The sequence below is a fragment of the Pelophylax lessonae genome, assembly GCF_965119305.1.
Source record: "Pelophylax lessonae genome assembly, chromosome: 1".
NCBI lineage: Eukaryota > Metazoa > Chordata > Amphibia > Anura > Ranidae > Pelophylax > Pelophylax lessonae.
In genome coordinates this window covers 743,973,565-743,997,028 of record NC_138768.1, presented here as the reverse complement: position 1 = coordinate 743,997,028, position 23,464 = coordinate 743,973,565, and the positions used below count along the sequence as shown (strand labels likewise).

Sequence of the window (23,464 nt, the reverse complement as noted above, 5' to 3'; positions counted from 1 at the left end):
GCACAGAGTGGCCCCAAAGCTTCTCTTCTGGAGTCTCCCATTGGCACTCCAGGCTCCTCCAATCTTAACACTACTAAAGGCCCGTACAAACGTAGCGATTGTCGGCCGTAAATATTCGGCCACCGTCCGATTGGCCGATTGTCAGAATCTGGTGTGCAGGCTTTAAAATTTTTGTTGGCCAACACCAGAACGGCCGATTGTTCCTCAGTCAGTACAGAATTCAGCCGACAAACAGCAGATGAGCAAGATTGGGCATGCTCAGAGAAGAAAAAACACACGGAAAGTTAACCATCACATGACATCACTTCTGCAGTCGGCTGTTGTTGGCCGACAAAATTCGTGTGAAGTCTTTAGCACTTTTTAACCTACAGGACAGCACCGGACAAAAGACGGACGATCGTTCGGCCGACAATCGGTACGTGTGTACGGGGCTTAAGATCCAATGCAGGACCCGCTGTTGCATATCTCTAACACATATATATCACAAAAGTGTTCAAATGCTAGTTCAAAAGTGTTCAAAAACCATGTGTTAGGTAATCCTGAGATGATTAATAAGTCATGATCAGCATGGCATCAGAAATAAGTCATTTTTCCTGAGTCTACAAAAACATGACACAATTTAGGGTAAGGTGGCACGGTTGCTCTTTTTATTAAACTAAGGCTGGCCATACACTATACAATTTTCTTGTTCAACTTTCCTTTAGATTTACCAAAACCATGTAATATAGGGTCAAACCTAAACACTTTCAATTAGTATGCAATCTGGCAGGCCCTTGCACTACGTAGTTTAAGGTAAATCTAAAGGAAATTGAATAAGAAAATTGTATAGTGTATGGCCAGCCTAAGATGCTGAAGCAATTGGCTTTTTAAAATCTATGGTCACACACTTGTCAGTATAATCATAAATAATCACAGAGTTAAGGAAATATACAAATGTCACTGCAATAAAACAATCTTAATGGATAATCACTGAATAGATGGAAAGATTCCCAGAATTCAACACTTTACTATAATAATTTATTTTAAATTAAATAGAAAACATAATGAATTAATAAAAATAAATAAAATAATCAGGAAAAGGTACAAAAATATATGTCTTTTTTTCCAAGGTAGAATTAAGGGTGTAACCTGACAAACTAAAGACATCCCATACACAGGCTGTTTGTTAATGAGGGAAGACTCTATTTAAGCAAGCACCTGGGAAGAGCTGCTGGCCAGTCATTATGGCTAGCTTCACAGAGGAGGCAATGGATAACTACATGTATTCAGGATATAACCCTTATTCCTACAGGTATATCAATCCTAAAACTAAAGGCATGAGCTGGAGGCAAAAGAATTACATGACCAACTATGGTGACTCTGGGGAGTATTTTGACAACTATCAAAGGGCCCAGTTAAAGGCAATTTTGTCTCAGGTGAACCCCAACCTTACCCCAAGGTTGAGGAAGGCGAACACCAGAGATGTGGGGATTCAAGTGAACCCCAGACAGGATGCATCTGTTCAGTGCTCATTGGGTCCAAGAACTCTTCTCAGGAGGAGAAGTGGAAGTGGAACTATGAGACTGCCCCAGCTAAGCTCTGACTTTCAAGGAAGTCCGGCATCTTCACCCAAGACCCTGCGCTTTCCCAGAACCATTGCTGTGTTTTCACCTGTGGCTGCTGGAAGACTTACCACTTTCCAGGAGGTGGAAGAAGAATCCGAAAATAAAGCTGAAGATGGGGAGACCAAGCAAGAAGCCACTGAGAATGAGAACAAAGAGGTCAGCAATATAGATGGTGGAACCGAAGAGGTTACAGAGGAGAAAAGCGAGGGCCAGCTGACTACACCATCTCCTGGGCAGACAAGGCTGAGATTCCAGGCAAGTAATCCATCTCTGTAATAATCAGGAGTGTGTGCATTAAAAATGGGAAGGTCATTTGCATGATTTTCTCAGTGCTTTGAATTAACACTTCTACATTGAAGTAAAACTATACGCAAAACTGTTTTCATTTTGGATAAAGCAAGGGAGGGTTAAAACCTGTCAGATTCTTTTTTTCCCCACCTGTGTCCTTATGGCAGAGCTTTCACTTCCTGTCCCAAAGCCAAACAGGAAGTGAGAGGAAATCCCCTGCAAATTAAGGGAATTCCTTAGGGACCCCCAGGTCATCAGAACTAGTGGTCCCACTGGAAGATTTCCCTCTATTTTTCTGGGGACAATCCAAAATTTGGGGTTTTGTTACTTTCAGTGATAATGGTAAACAGGACAAATGGAGTGAATCTTAGCGGAAGTAAACCCTCCTCTGCAAGTTGTACCTATAGGTAAGCCTATGATAAGGCTTACCTATAGGTACTGTAAATATCTCCTAAACATGTACCGTTTAGGAGATATTTACCTTACATGCAGCCAGTGATGTCACTGGCGCATGCGCTCTGAAGGAACAGCCACTTGTGCCGTTCCTTCAGAGCCCCGTGCCGTGACTGTCGGCTCGTGTGCGCGGGAGTGACGTCACTGCGGCTCTAGCCAATCAAATGGCTGGATGCCGCGATCCCGGAAGATGGGCGACTGGACATGTCGCCCGTCAGAGGTAAGCGGGCAGCATGGTGGGGGCTCGTTCTAAGGTAAGTATTTCATAATGAGCTAGTATGCAATGCATACTAGCTCATTGTGTTTCTCTTGCAGGGTGAACAAAAATGTGAGTTTACAACCTCTTGAATGGGAGCACAGACTGCAAAAACGTGTTCTAATCCCTCTCCATTCTATCCAAAACTAAAAAAAAAGCTTTCCTTTAGTTGTAATTCAATGCCTAACTCTTAATATATTATGTGGCAAAAAATTTAAAAATCATTTTTTGCCTTCCCTCCTCACCAAGAAATCTAATAAGTCCAACACCAGGAAACCTAAATGCTCCCTTGCAATGGGTCTGGGCCTGCATTGCAAAGGTCAACTGCTCATTCCTTTAAGGGGGCAGAAAGTTTGCCTGGCAGGTTGTACCCCCCCCCCCCCCCATGCACTAGCAGTGGACGGTCTCTTGGTGCTCTCCAGTGCAGGGATTTTCCTACATTGGACTTTCTGACAGAGGCCTTTAAACTGCCACCGCATGGGGAGACAACCTGCAGAAGTGATGGATCAGATAAGTGGTTTTGCTTTCCCAAATCCCCAAGACCTAAACCGTTAATCCTTGCAGCATGGGTGCAGTCCCACGACAAGGGAGAACTGTTAGGTTTCCTGGAGTTCAGCTTTCAAATAAAACTATTCATTTTGACATGCCTTAGAGACAGTGATGTCATCCCTGGTTTTCTGTTCTTTTCTATGCAATAGATCATGGTTGGTGGGAGGGGCCAGTGGGTTGCTGTACATGGTGTCTTGAAAACCTCATGGCACCCTGCCTCGGTACTAATATCAAGAGCCCTCAGTCCTAATGCAAGCAGTGGGCTGGCTGTTTGGAGGAGTTGGACAGATTTTAAAATTCCTTGAGGGTTGATCACCCTTATTCTTTGGCTCTAACTTTTTAATGTCTGAAGGTACTTCTAGTGAATCTACCTAATCACGGAACCTTTATAACTTAATGTCTGACTGCAATAAAGGGATGGGCTTTGAACATGGATGGGTACTTGCTCTGGTACTCCGGTTTTAGACACAAGCTGCCAGGTAAAACCACCATAATGCAAGGATTTTTGTGAATCTCTAATCTATTCTTTCCCATTTCGGTGATAGAAAGGTTATGGCAAAGCCTATGTTACGATCTGAAAATGTGAGTGAGCTTACTTTCACTGGAATGTCTAAATTGGCATCCTTGGTGTAATGACAGTCCTACATTCCTTGTCATTTTTTTTTATGATTCACTATTACGTGAAATGCATTTATTTGACCTTCAGACTGGTGCAGAATTCTTGGAAGTAAGGATATAAAGTACTAGGACATCAAATTGCAAAGCTGTTTGCAGCAACTGTAAACCCTTGAAAAATGTAATGGATGTTGAGCTTTCAAGACCCTACCAAAATGTCAAACCATTCCTGGCCAGCTGCTTCTAAAAGGACAAGCTGGTCTTAGGAGTTTCCAGACTGTTGGAGGTCTGTAGGTTTTTGTTCCCAGATCTGCATATTAGGATGGATGGATTGGATGGGTGGGGGGATTGGATCGATATTTCATTGTTTTCAAAATCTGTTGAACTTTTTAACTTTAGTTCCTGGAGCAGAAGTATGGCTACTACCATTGTAAAGACTGCAACATTCGCTGGGAAAGTGCCTATGTTTGGTGTGTTCAGGGCACCAATAAGGTAGGTGCGTTTAGTCTGTTGTCATTCGATTTGGCTTAAGCCATTGACTCATTGAATCTGTACGGCTTGTTGGCAGGTGTACTTCAAACAATTCTGCAGGACATGTCAGAAGTCATTTAATCCATATCGAGTGGAAGACATTATGTGTCAAGTAAGTGTGTTCAGCCTGTAATAGAAATGCTCTTGCATCGATTTAGCTTCTAATAGGACAAGGCCCCCTGATGTGCATGCTTTTTGGCAATAAAAAGTAATAAAACCTAATTGTATTTTTGGGATTTAAAGTGATATCAAACCCAAAGAAAAAATATTTATTACATTGCAAGTATACCAATTCGTAAATGTGATGGTTACATTAATTTCTTTTAGGCTTTCTTGCCTTTTTTCATCTTATCCAGCCAGTGGGGCTGGCCATACATTATACAATTTCCTTTAGATTTACTTTCAGCTATGTAGTGCGAGGGCCTGCCTGATTGCATATTTAAAGTTTAGGTTTCACCTCCTATGGGTTTGGTAAATCTAAAGGAAATTGAGCATGAAAATTGTATAATGTATGGCCAGCTTGTCTGTTTTTCAACGGAACAATCTGTTCTGCAAATGGAGCAGTTGGTGTCGAGACATACTATTTACTACTGACGGGTGCTTACAATGTTCAGCTTTTTTATGTAAAACTTTTATCCCCCTAAAAATGTAACTGCTTGAGTGAGCTGAAATTTGGCTTCAATAGGTTAGTGTCTAAATCTGCTTCTAATCCAATCTAATCATCGTGGACCCCCCCCCCCCCCCCGGCTGACCATTCTACTGCCCAAAGGTGCCCCCTCCCCTTATGCTTAAGACTGGGGGCGCTCTAATACAGGAGGTGTTACTGGCCGGAATCACCAGGTGAAAAGAGGGGGGAGGAGGGAAGTTTAAAAACAAATGCAGCCACCACCCAAGGATTGGTAAACTGCACTGTTCTTGGTTTTGATGTTTAATACTGTTTGAAGAATGACCTGTTTTAAGAAGCCTGCATGCTTAAAGTGATATTAAAGGCAAGTGCTTTTAAAAATGCACGTCATGCCTGCTCTGTGGTTTTTGCAGAGAGGCCCCAAATATCCTGTTCCCAAGTCCCCTGCTGGTATTCTGGCCCCTCCCTGCTCCCAAGCTCCTGCTCTGCATCACCCCCCTCTTATAATAGGCTCACTGGCTGTTATTGTCTCAGCCAATGAAGAGGGAGTGTCCCTGGAGAGCTGGTGCTCTCATGCACATTGCTGGGACTTGGGGGGGGGGGGGGGGGTTTGAGGTCAGTCAAGTTCCTCTTCCCAAACTTGCTCCTCCATGTGTTTATAGACCTTGCTTTATGCACTGGTCAATATTATTTGGAGGGGGGATTATGGGGCATGCTTTTTTTTTTTTCCAGGGGTTGGGCTTGGCCCTAGTTCCAGTGAAGGGAACTCCTAAGGCATCAGCATACCAAGACCTTTTGGACAATTTGATGCTCCCAACTTTTTGGGAACAGTTTGGGGATGGCCTCTTCCTGTTCCAACATGACTGGGCACCAGTGCACAAAGCAAGGTCCATAAAGGCATAGATGAGTGAGTTTGGGGTGGAGGAACTTGACTGGCCTGTACAAGTCCTGACCTCAAACTGATGGAACACATTTGGGATCAATTAGAGCAGAGACTGCAAGCTAGGCTGCCTTGTCCAGTGCCTGACCTCACAATGGTGCTTCTGGAAGAATGGTCAAACATTCCCATACACATGCCTAAACCCTGTGGACAGCCTTCCCAGAAGAGTTGAAGCGGTTATAGCTGCAAAGCGTGAGCCAACTCAATATTGAACCCTATGGACTAAGGCTGGGATGCCATTAAAGTTCATGTGCTAGTAAAGGCAGGCATCCCAATACTTTGATAATATAGTTTATATAGTATAGGTGACGTGAGGTTGTGTGCCTGGAGTGCTTAAGCAGTAGAACGGTCTATATAAAAGGTGTTTGTGAATTGATGGTCTTAAGACCATGGCTTCTACATAGTATGGAGAGAATATGAACTATGCACTATATCCTTTTACAGAGCTGCAAACAAACCCGATGTGTGTGTCCTGTGAAGCAGCGTCATGTAGACCCGAAGAGGCCCCATCGCCAAGATTTGTGTGGGAGATGCAAGGGCAAGAGGCTCTCGTGTGACAGCACCTTCAGTTTCAAGTATATCATTTAATCGGTCATGTGTATACTCCTACGGACCTGTTCTTTCTTTGGCTGGAAGAGTGCATTTTTGTTTTTCTTTTTTGGAGTAGTCGAATACCGATTATTATAATAAACTGTCACAGCACTTCCATCCATATAACGAATAAAATCAACAGGTTATAAAGAAAACTTTCAGCTGAATTTGTGTGCATTGAATTTACTTAAAGCGGGGTTCCACTTAAGTTAAGTCAGCAGCTACAACTTCACTTTATAATTTTTAGCTTGATGAGTTGACCCTAAAACTAAACTCTGGTCAAAACTGTATTTTTTAGATGGAGTCGGGTAAGGGTGAGACCTGGTCAGATTTTTATTGCTCTTTCTGCTTGGGGGGGATTCACTCCATATGTGCTGTGGGTGACAACTGTCATGGTACAGAAAATAGTTGCCACTCTATATAGTTAAACATTTCCCCTCCACTTTCTTACTAGCCGATGAGTGAAATGACCTGGTTTTAACACATCCCTACTTATTAAAACTGGAAAACTTTTTGTAGTAGATTCTTTACTTTTCTGATGTTGGTGACATGTGAGTTTGGACCACTGCCGTGTTTTACAGATGGTTTAGGGGAATTCAGACAAGGACGCTGCTTCTAAACATTTCCCCATTCTGCTACTGCTAGGTTATTGCTTGTGATGCTGTTGGGAGAATTTTGCCTTTTTGTCTAAAATCAGTAATCACATGGGCAGGAAATGGGACACAATCCCTACACAATGCTGACAGGTTATCCCCATTTAGAAACCAAAAAATAACTAGAATTGGCTGATTTTGGTTAGTATAAGGGGAGAACTGAAAGGCAAAAGGCAGTACTATTCTGTTGTATTACCTGGCTTTTAGAAAATGCTAGCTGACTGGCCAGCATGCTGACCCTCTGCTTTAATATGAATCCTAGTTTGATACCAAACACATGCAGATTAAGAAATTGGTTTATTTTAGCACTCCTTGTCTGCATGTGGACTACTAAAACCAGAGGGTCATAACAGCCAACCAGAGTTTTCAGGTTAGCAGGAAGAGCCATGTGTTACATGCCAGGTTCACTTCGACTGAAAACTACTCCTGACTTTAAGGCATGTCAGCCTTTCCTAGTTCCTTAGATCCCATCTCTAAATTTTTGGTTATAGTTGTAAATCTAAAAAGCCTAGACATGGGCAGGGAAATCTGATACGAAAGCAAGGTGTGCTGGCAGGTTAATGGTATATAGAATCACTGCAGTCCTGTGTAATTACTAATGCATCTATGCAAGACTGGAAAAACTGTAGGAAGCCCATTTCCCCATGTGGTTCATGGCTCAAAGCCAGCTTCAGACTACTGTTACAGTAAGGTGCAGCACCCTAATCTAATGGGCCATACACACTATAAGATTTTCTGAAGACTTTTTCTTAAGATTTACCAAAACCAGATATGAGGTCAAACATTTACATAGAAAAGGTAAATCTGAAGGAAAAAGACTTCAGAAAATCTTAGTGTGTATGGCCCTTTAGGCAGCAGGTTGTGTTGCAGCACATGACAACAGGGTCATGTCCAATTTGCTGACAGCCCATTCAAAATGACCAACTGAAAGTGTAAAGGACCCCAGAAATTGCAGTTAGTTGTTCCCATTAATGAAGCTTGTAGTATACAAGAAAGAAAAGTCACTGTTCTTTGGCCCTTTTGGGTATTTCTTCTCCCACTGGACACCAACAGTTGGATATAATTCCTGTCACTGACAATGAAGGGCCACTATCTACCCATTAATGGGGAGTACTAATCTTCCAACTGATGCCATCATAGGGCACTATGACTCCTACTGACCACAGGTGCTATGGTTTTACACTCGCTGATCACCAAGCTTGAGCCATTGTTTACCTCCACTGATGCAGGGACATTTTCTATTTCCTCTGGCTATAATCTGTGCCCCTAAAGTCTAGTCTGAAGGACCATAAACTGGCCTATGTAGAAAGTTTGGAGATCCCCATTATATAGTATTGACTGCAAACTTGCTACTCCTACAATATTGCATCGCTTCCTGGGGCAGTATGTATGGGGCCAGAGCATCTGTTCCTGAAATTAAAGTGTGTGGGCTGAACTGGAGGCCACTTTAAAGCCGATCCCTAGCTTTTAGTGAAGTATAAATCATTAGAAAGGTGATCTGATGACATCACAAATGCAAAGTCGCCCAATCAGCAGAAGCATATTCATTGTCTTATTTTGTTCCAGGTGTGGGAAGGGAAGCGTCATCACACTGCTGGAACAGTGCTGTGTATATGTAGCAGAGGCTACCTAGTTTATACAGCATCTTGGGCTGCTTTCACACTGATATGCTTTTTTAACACAAAGTGGAAGAAAAACACGAGAGCCTCTGGAACGCTTAACACTGATCAGTTCCTGTGATTTGTGAAATCCTGCATGCTGTATATATGGTGGACTTAAAACACCAAAATCGCACCTCCCCATTGAAATGCATGTACTGAGTTTTTTTTACAATGAAGCAGTAGGAGAGTAGCCTTAATAAATGAAATGGTTGGTTTGGAGCAGCTTGGTCCAAACTAAACTTCTAAGGGCTGCACCTATAACTTCTGAAAGATTATGGCATTTCTGTAACAATTGCAAAGTTCATCGTGTACTAGGACATGAATCACTACTTAAAATACTGAGCAGCAAAACTGCAAAGGTGTAGCTTGTCAGAACAGCTGGGCCCTCTTTCAGTTAGGTTAAGGTCATCCTTATGCAGGAAAATGTGCATTTACTTCTCACAGGAGTCTGCAAATCAGTGAATCACAGGTGGTCTCCTGGAAATTCATTCTGTTTTCTGTCCAAAGCATTGTAGGGCTTTTGGTGGCAATAAACCTACAAGAGCTGATATCATTCCCAAACCATACTCTATCTGTTGGGAATGATGAGTCTGTGTGCAACCTGACTGTATGGGGAAGAGCCCCACATGGCTCCTCCAATTTCAAATTTGACAGATGCAGAGCCTCTACACACTCCTGTCATGGATAAGAGAACTGTTTGGGGTGTGTACTGATCCAATCATAGTATGATTGGCACAGTACATAGCCTACCAACACAAGCAGCAGTAGTAAGATGCTCCGCCTCAGGGCTTCTTCCTCTAATCCAGAAGGCAGGATTTGAAATGTGTGATATGGTGGTGCATATTTACAGGCCATAGGGAATATGTCGAGAGGAAGTAAATGTGAGATCTTTACAAACTTCAGGTTAATGGGCTGGAAATTATTGAAATACAATGTGGACATGAATGTATGATTTTTTTTTTTTTTGCAAAAGTGAACTTATCCTTTTAAGCCTAATACACAATTTTTTTATTTTTTTCCTGGACTTGACAAAAAAGACCAATTACCATACTAACACATGCATGCTATTGTGGCGATGTCCCCCACTGTGCTCTGACCGGGGGACTGTCATTGGCTGCGAATGCGGAACAGATGTTGGTTTTCTGGCACGTTAGCCCCCCCCCCCCCCCAGAAAGGCAGCTGTACACACTGACCTAATGTCGGCAGGTTTCTGTTGAATCGGCCGATATTTGGCCTGTGTTTACCCAGCCCTATTTTAGATGTTGCAGCTGGCCTAAGGTTAATTTTACTAGTTGCCATGTATTACAGCAAGAGCTAGGATTCAGTCTTCACAATCTGATGACTGGTAGAAAAGAGAACTGCATTATGCATGTAGTTATTACAAATTCACCATTTTGTTAAATGCTATTTAATGGCATGGAAAACTATATTGCTGGGATCGTCTCTTTAAATCTTACTTTCTGAATAGGGGAAATTGTGAAAAATTTGAGAATTGCGGGCATCACTAAATAGGGTATGGACAGCCCTGACTGAAGGAGATCAACTTTATTTAAAATTTTTTTTTACTGAACATTTAAAGTATGACTTTTAATGCTTATCTAAGGCTCCATTAAAATCATCCCACTGCTCTTTCATAGTGACAACAGTTCACTGGCCAAAAAGTGAAGGGAAATCAACAACCACACAGACAGAAATTAAAATGTTTGAGTAGTGAAAATTTATTTAAAGTATTTTTTTTGCTTAAAAATAACAAAACATTTTATACTTGCTCTGTGCAGTGGTTTTGCACAGAGCAGCCTCGCTGATCTTCCTTGTCGGGTCCCCCGCTGGAATTCCCGGACCTCCTGAGCCGCTGCTCTGTGTCTCTTCTAATAAAGAGCTGTGACTCAGCCCCCTCTCCTCATTGGCTCACTGACTTTGACAGCAGTGGGAGCCAATGGCACCCGCTTCGGTCTCAGCCAATGAGAAGGGAGGGTCCTGGACAGCCCTCGTGCAACATTGCTGAATGGGGGCTTGGGTATTAAGGGGGGGCTGCTGCACACAGGAGGTTTATCTTAATGCATTAAGATAAAAAAAAAAAAAAAAACTTTCTGCCTTTAGAACCACTTTAACTCCTTTTCACACCCCTTTAGGTGGACTGTTACGCTGGAGGGGCTTACGATTATGTCATTGGCTGTAGTGATGACTTAAATAGAAGCCTATCCTGCTGCCTCCCTTTTTGTCAGGCTGGGTTCACACTTGTGCAAATTGGATGTGGGTTTCTCCGCACCCAATTCGCAAGATAAGAGACGGTAACTGGCTTTCAATGGAGCTGGTTCACTCATCTCCGGGGGAACAGGTGCGGAGTAAATTGCAGGGGTCCTGTGCTTCTTTGGTTCCATTTCAGGCCCGATTAATCCCTGAAATGGAGAAAAGGGACGCGCTGGACCCGGACCCGGACCCCTGCTGTGAGCTGCATGCAAATCAAGTGTGAATCCAGGCTTCCTGTGACAGCTCAGTCAGTGTTCTGCTGGAGCCAAATGTGCTTGAAGAACAATTCAGTGACAAATATATGTGCTGCAGTTTGATATTAAGGCCCATCTCTGTGCCTCTTCATGTGGGTGTGAGCTTGGTGGCAAGATATTAAATGGTATCTGTGTCCCTTTTTAAGATTTTTTTGCCTCTGCTGCAACCAGTATTACAGTGACAGTAAGTGAGGGGAAATACCCCACATAGCAGTAAAAACTTGACAAATTTCTAAGACTTCCTCCACTCTAACCAAAGAAAAAAAGTTTTGGCTGGACATGCACTTTAAAGAAGAACTATCCACTGAACTGAAGCATATGACAAGCAAACACATTATGGTAAGCTATGTCCACATGTTGGTGGTAGTGGTACCTGCAATGCGTTTACTTAACAGCAGTGTGTGTATGCAGTACACAGGTCAATCAAGCAGCACAGTCATTAACTAAATGTGGACCGACTAAACAAAAGCAGCACGGTGTTACAAAGGTTTTGTGTAGAGTCCCTCACGCAGCCGGTATGATCAGTTCCATGTCATGTCTGTTTTTTCAGGTGGACTTGGGCAGAAGCTCCGTATAAGTCTATGAGGGATTTAAATGGATGTGGGTTTTGTTTACATTTACCTTTTGAGTCTGCGCAGGTCCGCAAAAAAAAACTTAACATTACAGATCAGAAATAGTTTATTGAAAATTGATGCAAGTTCATTTTCATCTGGTGCTCATACATCCAATACAGGTATGTAAAGTTCCATTGGCAAAATACAGAAAAAAAACTCAACAGACACAGATGTCACAAAAATGACATCCATCCTGTTCTGATTAGATTTGGAAGAAAATCTGTTCATGTATACCCTGATAAAAAGACCAGAGGACAGCTGCGTGAAAGGAGCCTAGGTGCCAACAAATGTACTGGATAAGAAGGGCCCATTCACACTCATGTGATATGGTGTCATCCCAACCACCTTACTGAAAGATGTGTATTTGCCAGGAATAGTAAACGCCTGCTTGGTGCATTAGGCAGCGCATTCAAATGAACTGGCTATCTTAAAGTGGAAGTAAACCCTCCTACCGTTTTCAGCCAATGAAGCTGCCATCTTGGCCTCTGCTTGATCTTCAACTGCCATGATGCTGCATATGTGATCAGATATGATATCAACCATTGGATGGTTTGATAGTTTGGTCGAGAACACAACCAATGTGTCAGTTACATTTCATGTGCTCAAACTGTTAAATTAATGGGTTTACTTCCACTTTTACATACCACAACAGAGTAAATGGGCCCCAACAGTTCTCATAACCTGTATCATTAAAACAAAAAGCATTTCAGTTTTACTGATTGAATTTATTTTAACCTGCAGGTTTCATTTCTAAGTTACTTTGAAAAAAAGATGGGGGGGATCCATGAAGCCAACTTTGACTGTGAATGCTTAGGCAGAAAAGGAAAACAATGTAACATGTGCAATGTTTTTTATTGTTAACCAAAAAGAAAAACTGTTAAGATGACGCAAGTAAAAATGGATTGCACTGCGAAATAAAAACTAGCTCTCCCCAGTAAGCAATATTTATATTAAGAATGCCATTTACAATACCACATGCCCTGTGCAATATTCTCCAGGGGGAAGAAATACAGTGACTGCTCAATGTGACGTTTACTTAGAGGAGACAGTTGTCCCCCTGGGTTCCTGTGGCTCTGTAAGGGGACAATAAGGTTTTTGCTTACAGGATCATGTCTTGCCATCATTGACAGTGCTCTGTGTCTAACCTTTAACCTCTTCAAGCCATGGTGACCTCTCTTCTACAGTCTACCAGTTCCGAGTGTTACAGTTAGCACGTATTTAACAGCAAAATTCAGGCTTTCGGGGGGGTCCACTGGCCCCAGCAAAAGGCAACACTAAATATGACCTTTATATGAAAGGCTACATCTCTTTGTGCAAAGAAATATATTTTTTTCTTATATAATCACAGTGGATAAAACGTATAAAATGCGGAATATTCCTTTTCCTCACAATTACCCTGCAACTACATTCATATATTTTACAAAAATAATAATGCTTGTGGTGTATACAGAAATGGTTTATTTTTTGTGCTGCTTTTTTTCTCCTATTTTACAATGAACTGGTATTGCCAATGTTGTAATTTTTTTGGTAGCTTTTCTTGTTTTATTCTTCAACAATTCCCTCAATAATGAATAAGTTATGAAAAAAAAAAAAAGAAAAAACAAAATAAGGAATCGTCAATACTTTGTCATTTGACCATCCCTGTTCTATATCATAGAATACAAATTCTACTTCAACATATCCACCAATGAAGGTGTCCTTTCAACACTATCGCTGAAAGGGTTAACAGATTCTATGTACACTGGTCATCCTAGAACAGTGCATTGCACACATATACAAGAAAAATACTGGTTTTATCCCCAGATCCTAGAATATATACAGAATAAAATAAGTTATCTAGTGAGAGCTGCTGTTGGGCAGCATATATCTAAATATACATTATTAAAGTCTCTGCAGGCAGCTACTTTTTGGTTAGTTATCAGTATTTATACCATAAGCACTGGTCAGAGAACTGAGCAGCATCTAATAAAATTAAGGGTTTTTTTTTCTTCTATTTTTCTTTTTTTTTTTTTTTCTTTAGAAATATCGAGGAAAGCTCGGTTTAAAATAATTAAATGTACTACCATTTACAAGCTATGGGTTGTTAGATCTAATAAAATAAAAATTTATCCAAAAATAATGTTGCAGAACTCTTTGAGGCATGCGTGGAGACTATGTACACACATTCATACCAAAAACACAACCAAAATGTCCCGTCTGTTACCCATCTACTTAGGCAGGGCAACAAAAGAGCAAAAGAGAAAATGAAAGACAAACATATCAAACATAAATAATGAGCTCAATGGTTTCCACAGTCTTTATAAGCCATCTGCCAAAGTCACATGGGACAGTCTTGACACTGTACATATTTAGCAGGCTTCAGACTTAAGTGACCGCAACCACAAGTCCACTGTCTTTCCCCATAGATCCAGTCTCTGTATTGCCACTGCTTATTTATATACATCATGTTAGCCCTTTTGCTTGTGGATGGTACATTCTATATGTAACAGAACGGGATTAAATAGCTTCTACTGTCACATGAATTTTACAGAACCAGAGCATCCATCACATTCCGCTGCTAGGGTTGGGGAATGGGGAAGGGGGATTCTGAAAGTCCCACTTGCTGGAGTTCAGAACAGTCATGAAATGGATGAAACTCAAAGACATACAGTAATTATCAAAAGGTGCTTCATATTATCTTCAGACGTCCAGTGCTTTCATTTTCGAGTCTTTCTTAGTAGCAGGTGTTCAAATGTCAGTGCTCACCGTACCGGTGACAGGCTTGGCTTTAGATAGGAGTTGGTATGACTGTACTGTACGTAGTGACATTCGGATTTCCACATTTAGCTCCATCAGTTTAGAACTGGCTTTGGACATGTCCTGCTTGGAGCCAACAATGGCAAAGCTGCCAGTCTGGCCCAGAGTTTGATGACGGAAATATATATGCAGCAGAGTTTGGATCGGATTGTCTTCTGAGCTGCCAAAGATATCATTGGGCCAGATTGTCCTAGAAAGCAATAGAAAAAAAAAGCATTAGAATGGCACAGAAACAAGCACTCTGGAAACACCACAGGCTCAGTATTCTGCAGTGTTTCATCTCTTTAAAACAAAAACTGTTTTTTTATTTCCAGTACACATTTTAACTAGACCTCAATATGTCAGTGTGTATGGAACGAAAGTGACTTGGTACTCAAAAGTGTAACTCCAGCCAAAATATTTTTTAAATAGTATTTGTTTTTATAATGTCTAATTGAATCTATATTGTCTATCGAATACAGTTTTGTTCTGTATACAAGACGTCAACCTCCAACTTATTCAGAATGGCAAAGAATAATTAGGATGAGCAGAACAATAATGCCATCATCGCCACTAATGTATTCTCACTTTGATAACAGCATGTAAATCCAACACGTATCCAAATGCCCATAAAAAAGAACTTCATAATAGGACCTTCTATTAAGCCACATACTCTTGATCAGATATAATAGTAATGAAGCTAATTTGTCTCATACCTGAATGCCTTGACTTGTGCTATGGCTGACACAAATTCCTTTCCTCTAAGGGCCTCAATGAGAGAGTGGACAGCAGCCTCAGCGCTCGCTTGGTAAAAATCAGAGAAGTCACAGTCCTCGATGCCAATGTCGGAGCTAGCTTCTGCTTCTTTCAGGCATGACTCCAGCTGACACAGCTCCTCTGACATGTTTATGACCTGTGAAATGTATTGAAGTAGATGTAAACTCAATCACAAAAACGTTGACATTTCAAGAGCCTTTTTTAATATTTTTAAAAACTGAAGCTTTCATTAACATAATTTCTGGTGATCCTGCCATGTCTTGTGCAGGCACATCCGGTCATAGGGTAACAAATCCTTTTTCCCTTCTTTCCTGCAACCACAGTGTTGACAGGGAAATCCTTCCCCACCGAGCCATTTTGTTCTCCCAGCAAAGGGTGTGGGAAGCCGTACCCTCCAGGAGAAGATTGTGACTATTGCTAGTGGTTATGCCAGCCGCTAGTGATAATCACATGTAAAATCCAGCAGGCTGGTTGTACCAAAGTTGATCAACTTGGTACATTCAGCCTGCCCATACATGGTTCAAATCTGTCTATGGCTGGCCTTAAACAGCGGTAACCAAAACAGGTGCCCCCAGTGGAAAACTTCCTCTGGACTCTATTACAGTGACAACTGTAAAATTCTTGGTGGCAATGCTCATTAAACAAAGAGAAAAATGTAAAACTCTGTTTTGGGATCACAGACAATGCTAAAAAACAGAAAGCTATTCGAACCCCTCACTACTCTATTACAAATTGCCGCCTTCTACTGTCCCCCTTCACCATGGATTATGAAGTCTTTCACAGACTAAACTTTCTGCAGCCAGGATGACAGTGTATATAGTTTTAACTCAACAGAATGGCTGCCTCCATGGTGCTGACAAAATTAGCTTCATGCAAGTAAGGAGGCAGCACAGGCAACCAATGTTTAAGTCTTTCTTGATATACTGTAATAGTGACCACTGCCTTTTTTGAAACCACCAATTATGTATCCCAGCCATTGCACACATTCCAATTAAATATGGCTCATGGCCACCATACCTCAGTCTCTTTCTTAATAGTGTCCACTTGATTGATGAGCTTGCAGTAGGCCTGGAAGAGCAGCAGCAGCTGGAAGTGCAGTTTGTAAAGCCTTCGGCACAGCTCAAGCCCCTAGACAACATGGAGGAATTGCAAGAAGTGACTTTGGTGTACTAGTCCCACATAACAGACTGTATAATCAAATGTTGTTACTGGTTAATGCAAGGAAGAAAAGGGCAGGCATCTAATGACTACAAAGGGTCAAGAACGGTGTTAAAAAAAAAAAAAAAAAACACATGGAAACAGCCTCACCGAGGGAATCAGACGTGCTACTTAGAAACCAGCAGCCGGTTAGATTCATTTCATGAGGGAGACTAATAAGCAAGCCAACAAAAAAAGTGAACTAGACCTAAGCAATTATATCATAGCGACTTTCTCTAGCAGTTTCTGCATGTAGTAATCTACTTACTACACAAGTACAAGGGAAACCAATTCAGTATATAGATCACTGGTGTCTACCCACTACTACTATTAAATTTATTTCCTAAGTTTCTCTGTATACTTGAACCAGTGGCTAGGGCTCCTTGAAAGCGCATGCACACTGCTATTTTGCAGTGACTGGGTCATAAAAAATACATAGATGTTACCCTTGTTTTTTTTTCCCCCAATACTCAAAGTTAAACCTATTTTGTAAGCAGGTAATTGAAGCCTAGGTGCCCAGGCATAATTTAGCTGCTTTATTATGCAACAGTTGACTTGCCAATAACTTTATGACTAATTTATCAAAACATTTTAAGGGCATTTAATGCTTTTATTTGGTGTACCGTTTTAAGAAAACCTCTGCTCACATTTTATTTTATAAGCAGACAAAATGTGAAAAACAAGCTTTTTATTGTTATTTTATGCAATACAGTTTTTTTTAAACTTTTTAAAATAATTCATTTTTGCCACACTGTAATGCTTTCCAACATTGTACTTCACTATCTGTACACAAAGAGAGAAGCATGGTGCTAGCTGCAGGTTACAGATTTTGGTATGTGGGGAAAAATGAGCACCTTCTACATCAATGCTGAAAAAACTGTGGCCAGACTGAATGGGTAAAGTGTGTAAGGTGCAGGTGTATGGAAAAGCAGCCAGATATCACCATGCATTGTTCTGGTCAGAATTTATAAAGTTTTAAAGGGCTGAGACTTCACTCTTCTATTCGATGTGACAGAGCTGGAGGATAGGGAACAGTAGCCTATGCCAAACTGGAAATTCTACCACTGGAATGACAATGCCCACAACAGAATCACCAAAATGTAACTATTTTACTTAATGGAAACCTCTCCTTTGTTGGCTGAAACACTGCAATATCTTTATTGACTGTGAGGCTGCAGCAGCAGGGCATTAACTTGCTAGTTTTGCAAGCAAGGGAGCAAAGGAGAAAAACTATAGGACAAGGTCAGTTGGGTTTTAGCAATTCTGTTCCTGGGGTGAGCTTTTGTCAGCAATAGGATTGCTAGTGTGACATAAACATAAAAATAGAGTCAAAAAGACAGCTGCATGTGTCGATGGCTCTCTGTTTGGACTTACATTATATTAGCAAGTTACAGATTAAAGAAGCACTATTGCATCTAAACCGTTCCTTTAACAAAACCCTACAGCAGATTTAGAGAAAATTAATAACTCTTTTTATGTAAAAACCCTATTATTTGTAACAGTGTTTCCCAAACTTGCCCTCGAATCTCACAAACTGTTCATATTTTAAGAATATTCATACAGGAAGCCAATTAGTATAGCCATTGACCTGTGTACTGTTGGTGTGACTTGAGGATTGGTTTTAGAAACAATATTTAATAGTTTCTGTAGATTTCTAACAGTCACAGACACAGTAGATTCAAAATATGAAATCGTGCAAAATAATTCTGAATCATGGAATCCCTTGCTTGCCATCCAATTTGAGTAGCCAGTGGCTGTGCCCTTTACCTGCTAGGCAAAGCTATGTGCATAGCAAATATATGATCTGCCAAACAAACTAAAGATGTTTATTTGGCAGGGGTGCTGTGGAAGCCATAGTTTATATATTTCCCTTCCTTTCCAAAAAAGGCATTTTATTAATTGTGCACAATTATTTACTGCGTTGGTTGGGTTTGCCAACTCAGTTGCATATTCAGTGCACATCTCAGCAGGCCCAAGAAATGTCATACTATGTATTTGCACGTTTGCAGCAAGGTCACGCAATGCATATTCTAGTTTTGGCCTAATCTGAAGTTTATCTTTACATCTAAAATAGCAAACCAACTGCTGAATCACTAGCATTGACAGTTTTATGAGCCTCTTTGTTGTTTACTAGGTAGTAGTTCTACTTTTCTGATTTTATACTATTGGTAGGCAGTATTCAAGCCCTACAAGTGAGGAAGGTGTTATGGCAGAAGTGTTGTCAGAATTCTACTTGTGGATACTGCCCTTTAATCAAAAGGGAGGCCTGCTTCATTTTCAGTACCAGACAGGGCAAGGTGTGTTATATCCGTACACATTTATTGTAACACGATGATGGAAATTACCAGAATGGTAAGACAAATCTAAGAAACTACATATGAGCAAGGAGATTTTAATGAGCAGTCAACAGTATATGGACAAAGACTATGCAGACCCAGCGCACACTGTAATCTTACAATGGCAAGACGTTGCTAGCTCAACAAATGGACAAGACAGGTGAAAGTCAGGCTTTGATCTGACATGTTTAGTATTGGATAAATGGAGAACCATCACTTACTGCTAGAACTTCCATTTGCTAAGCAAGAAGGAGAGCAGGTCACAAAAACACAAAGAAAGAAAAAGACGGAAAGTTAGTTATACTTTGGGCAAACAGACACTAATGTCTAAATAGCTCCTCTCTAAAAGCGAGATTGCCTGAGTAGTATTATAACACCAGTAAGATCTTAAAAGGAGGCATGTGCTCAAATCAAGCCCAAATTATTTTCTAAGAGACTTCTTCACAAGCCCTATAAACATTATTGAAGGCATCTCACAGTGGCTGAACATAACCGATTGGCAAGACGCTATTTCCCCAGAGGAAAATCCAACCTGCTAATAATAATTACATTTTCCATGGAAAGGGTTGGGTTACCATTCAGCCAAGCAGGTTGAAAAATAAAATCACAAGTTCTAAATCTCTCATATGGTGGCATTCTAATTCATTCATAAACACAGTAACCAAACCCCTCTGAGATGTCCTTTATTTCTATAGCATCAACATGTTCCTTGGTGCTGTACAGACACTAGACCTAATTTCAGTAGGAGGCAATTAAAGGAGTTGTAAAGTCAGAAAGTTTTTTTTTATCTTAATGCATTCTATGCATTAAGATAAAAAAAAAACCTTCTGTGTTAAGCAGCTGCCCCAGCACCCCCTAATACTTACCTGAGCCACATCTCTCTCCAGCAATGTCTAGGAGTGTCTCGGCCATCCGAGACCCTCCTTTTTGATTGGCTGAGACACAGCAGCGGCACCATTGGCTCCCGCTGCTGTCAATCAAATTCAGTTAGCCAATCAAGGGGGGGGGGGGGGCGCAGCCTTGTGTCTGAATGAACACAGGGAGCTGTGACTTGGCTTGAGTGTCCCCATAGCAGGCTGCTTGCTGTGGGTGCACTTAACATGAGGGAGGGGCCAGGAGCACTGATGAGGGACCCAAGAAGAGGATCCAGGCTGCCCTGTGCAAAACCAACTGCACAGAGGAGGTAAGTATAACATGTTTGTTATTTTTATTGAAAAAAAAAAATGAGACTTTACAATCACTTTAACTACCATGTTTTCTGGATATTGGGAGAGAACTGAACCTCTGCCCGGCTTAACAGTTTCACTCAATCTAAAAAGATGTTTGGTGGGAAGGGACCGATTCCTCCACTATGTATAAAACAGCCTAGACTGGCAATGTCAACAAGAGAAAGGACAGTATGGTATCTTTGCAATCAGTCTAATTTTTGAGGGGCACAGCATGATTTTGTAAGAATAGCAAGAAAATGGACTGAATGACTTAACAAAACTTCATATAGGTTGTCATCTGTATAGGAAGGACAACACCATTCTCTGCAGTTAGCCTTCTGCTATGTCTTCTTAAAGATGGCACACATCAGTAAGTTTAAAGTGGTTCTAAAGCCTAATGATTTTTTTTTACCTACATGCATTCTATACATGAAGGTAAAAAACAGTGCAGCAGCCCCCTCCCCCCCAATACTTGCCTGAGCCCCATCACGATTCAACGATGTGTTTGAGAGCCTCGGCTCTCCTTCCTCATTGGCTGAGACAGCAGTGGGAGCCATTGGTTCCTGCTGCTGTCAATCACAGCCAGTGAAGGATGAAGAAGGGAGAGGGGATGTGGCTGAGCCATGGCTCTGTGACTGAATGGACACAGAAGTGAGCCTGCTTGGGTACTCCCACAGCAAGCTGTGTGCTCTGGGGACACTTGGCAGAAAGGAGGGGCCAGGAGCCCCGGGGGGGGGGGGGGACCTGAGAAGAGGAGGATCTGGGGTGCTCAGTGCAAAACCACTGCACAGAGGAGGAAATTATAACACGTTTTTAAAAAAAAAATGTCTGGCGGTTTCAAGTTTCTTTAATTATGCACACCAGCTATAGAGGATCTAGGATACACAATACACCTACCATATTTTCCGGCGTATAAGATGACTTTTTATCCTAAAAAACCCCCCCCAAAAATGGGGAGGTCGTCTTATACGTCGAGTATAAAAATCCCAAAGGTAATTAATTGTAATCTATGTAAGCACTGGCTGTCTGTGCCCTATTCATGCAAGGTACCATAAGTACCGTAAATGTATTCTCTTGTAAATCTCCAAGGTATTGCAAGTATTACCGGTAGATGTATAATCTCTCAAGGCGCTGGCTGTGCGGGAATCCTGTACCGGTATATTGTATGTACCGTAGCTTCGGCTACGTATTATACTATGCTGAGCCAATCACGGCGAGCAATGTATTCTATTATTGAATGCAAAGCCTGCTTGGATTGGCGGAGTCAGAGAGGCGGGATGATGTTACGCTCTCTGACTCCGCCAATCCGAGCAAGCTTTGCATTCAATAATAGAATACATCGCTCACCGTGATTGGCTCAGCGCGGTATACTGTATGTAGCCAAAGCTACGGTACATACGGTATACCGGTACAGGATTCCCGCACAGCCAGTGCCTTGAGAGATTATACATCTACCGGTAATACTTACTTACAGTACAATACCATGGCAATTTATAAGAGAATACATTTACGGTACTTACGATACCTTGCAGATGAATAGGGCACAGACAGTCAGTGCTTTCTATGGTATTTAAATCAAATCTGATGTGTTTCAATGGTGTTGCCTTGCTTCGGAAGGGGGGTAGTCTTATACAGCGAGTATAGCCCAAAAACTATGTTTTAACTTGAAAAGTAGGGGGGTCGTCTTATACGCCCAGTTGTCTTATACGCCAGAAAATACGGTAGTTATTGCTACGTGTGTGAAGTGTAAATTCTTGAAGAATATAAAAACCTAATATTATTATTCTAAATAATACTTTTTATACCTCCAGGGAAAGGAGTTTATTCTGACCACACCCTGCTTATCCAAATTAACAATTCCTATTAGCTCAGTTTGAAGAGAACTAGGCCAGCTTACCTGGGTTTCTGTATTGGGAACTTGACTGCCATCTCCAGAACTGAATGTTTTCTTGCAATTTTCCAGCCACTGTAAGCCAACACACAAGACATGTTACGATCAACAGGTCAGTCTTACCTGAATACTACATACAACAAAGGATATGAATAAAGCATAACCAACAAGAAATTCTAGACAAAAAGTAAAAGCACACAGTGAGCTACTAATGGAAAGGTGCCTTACCCAAATTCACTCCCTTAATCCGAATTTTCGGTAAGGCACCTTTCACATGGGGCAGACTCCGGCTGCAATTCGCTTGCTTAGCAGAGGATCTTTCTGCTGATTCCCACTTAACAGGCAGATGACAGGTCCGTGTCCGCTCTCCTTATACAGAGCGGACATGTCACGCTTTCCTCTATAGGCGGTTAGATATAAACTAACCACCTGTCCATTTACACCCAACTGCCATCCGATATGATGAACGTAAGGGGAACGGATCCCCATTCATCGGTTTTTAGCAGATCAGATTAGATGTAGATGGGTGTAAAAGGGGCGTTACATACATCTGCAGCTCCATAGGGGAGAATGGAGCTTTCGATCGTGCCCACCTGAAAAACGTACAGGTGGACCTGATCAGAACATTTGTGTGAAAGGGGTCTTGCCGTCTGCAGGTACATGCACACATTCTACATACAGGGTAAAGAGATCAGGAAGCAGAGAGTGGGATTGTATTTCCTGGAGCCTCTGACCTGTAACTTCCTCTCTTTCTCTCCTCCCTCTCACAAGTCGCATTAAAAATTACAAGGGTTGAAATCGATTGGTGGATTTTTTTTTTTATTACTGAATACAGCCTCTTTTACAAAGCCCCCCACATGCCCATCCTTGGCTCAAATCCTGTTATTTTTGCCATAGCCAATGTGCATAATTACTACAACACGATTGTCTTCAGCCTGAAGAGGGAAAATCTCAATGTGATCCCCTGACTTGGATGCATCTGGCGAAATTTTAAGAATAGGTACAACTAAAGGCTCCTGTATGACAGTCTAAAAAGGTCCAAAATCCAGGTACCATATGAGGCACAGGCCTCATAGTACACAAAAAAATTCCTTTACCTTTATTGACTGAGACAAATTCTTTATTTAGGTCTCACATGCTTTCCCCCTCAGGCACTACAGCTCACAGTGGGAGAGTTTCAGCAAAAGAGGCGAAGCTTCCAATACATAAATCAATAGGCAGGACTGGGAGTGACCAGGTGATATGCTACAAGCTTGTGAATCACAAGTGATAATGCTAATAGCCATGCCCTCTGCAACATCTTCTCATCCCATCGTAGTGCAAGCAGGAAAAGCTTATATAAGAGCGGCAACTCTGAATTCAAGAGCAGTTCAGAGCCATATCCACACCATCACAG

At 41.5% G+C, this 23,464-nt stretch overlaps 2 protein-coding genes across 11 annotated transcripts in view; one reads left to right on the top strand and one right to left on the bottom strand.

Annotated features, from left to right (window-relative positions):
* Positions 1-1,219: 1,219 nt before the first annotated feature.
* On the top strand, positions 1,220-6,456 carry ZAR1 (zygote arrest 1). Its single transcript, XM_082254063.1, has 4 exons — positions 1,220-1,859; positions 4,165-4,257; positions 4,334-4,408; positions 6,306-6,456. The coding sequence occupies exons 1-4, from the start codon at positions 1,224-1,226 to the stop codon at positions 6,447-6,449; spliced, it is 948 nt and encodes a 315-aa protein (XP_082110189.1). The 5' UTR covers positions 1,220-1,223; the 3' UTR covers positions 6,450-6,456.
* Positions 6,457-12,717: 6,261 nt separating this feature from the next.
* Positions 12,718-23,464, bottom strand: part of FRYL (FRY like transcription coactivator) — a 555,404-nt gene continuing 544,657 nt past the window's right edge. For 7 of the 10 annotated variants that reach the window (XM_082266339.1, XM_082266333.1, XM_082266331.1 and 4 more), the window contains 5 exons: positions 22,075-22,143; positions 19,191-19,208; positions 16,454-16,564; positions 15,376-15,572; positions 12,718-14,870 (listed from right to left, as the gene is read on the bottom strand). In XM_082266339.1, the coding sequence (XP_082122465.1) occupies positions 14,612-14,870; positions 15,376-15,572; positions 16,454-16,564; positions 19,191-19,208; positions 22,075-22,143 (654 nt within the window). In that variant the 3' untranslated portion in view covers positions 12,718-14,611. The remainder of the gene's footprint in view (positions 14,871-15,375; positions 15,573-16,453; positions 16,565-19,190; positions 19,209-22,074; positions 22,144-23,464) is intronic. The other 3 variants (XM_082266334.1, XM_082266332.1, XM_082266340.1) reach the window with 1 other exon arrangement.

Excerpts from the sequence above, each read along its gene's own strand:
- ZAR1 (XM_082254063.1), top strand. The coding sequence starts at position 1,224 with ATGGCTAGCTTCACAGAGGAGGCAATGGATAACTACATGTATTCAGGA. Across the intron at positions 4,258-4,333 it reads GTGTTCAGGGCACCAATAAG|GTGTACTTCAAACAATTCTG; the intron begins GTAGGTGCGTTT and ends GCTTGTTGGCAG. Across the intron at positions 4,409-6,305 it reads TGGAAGACATTATGTGTCAA|AGCTGCAAACAAACCCGATG; the intron begins GTAAGTGTGTTC and ends ATCCTTTTACAG.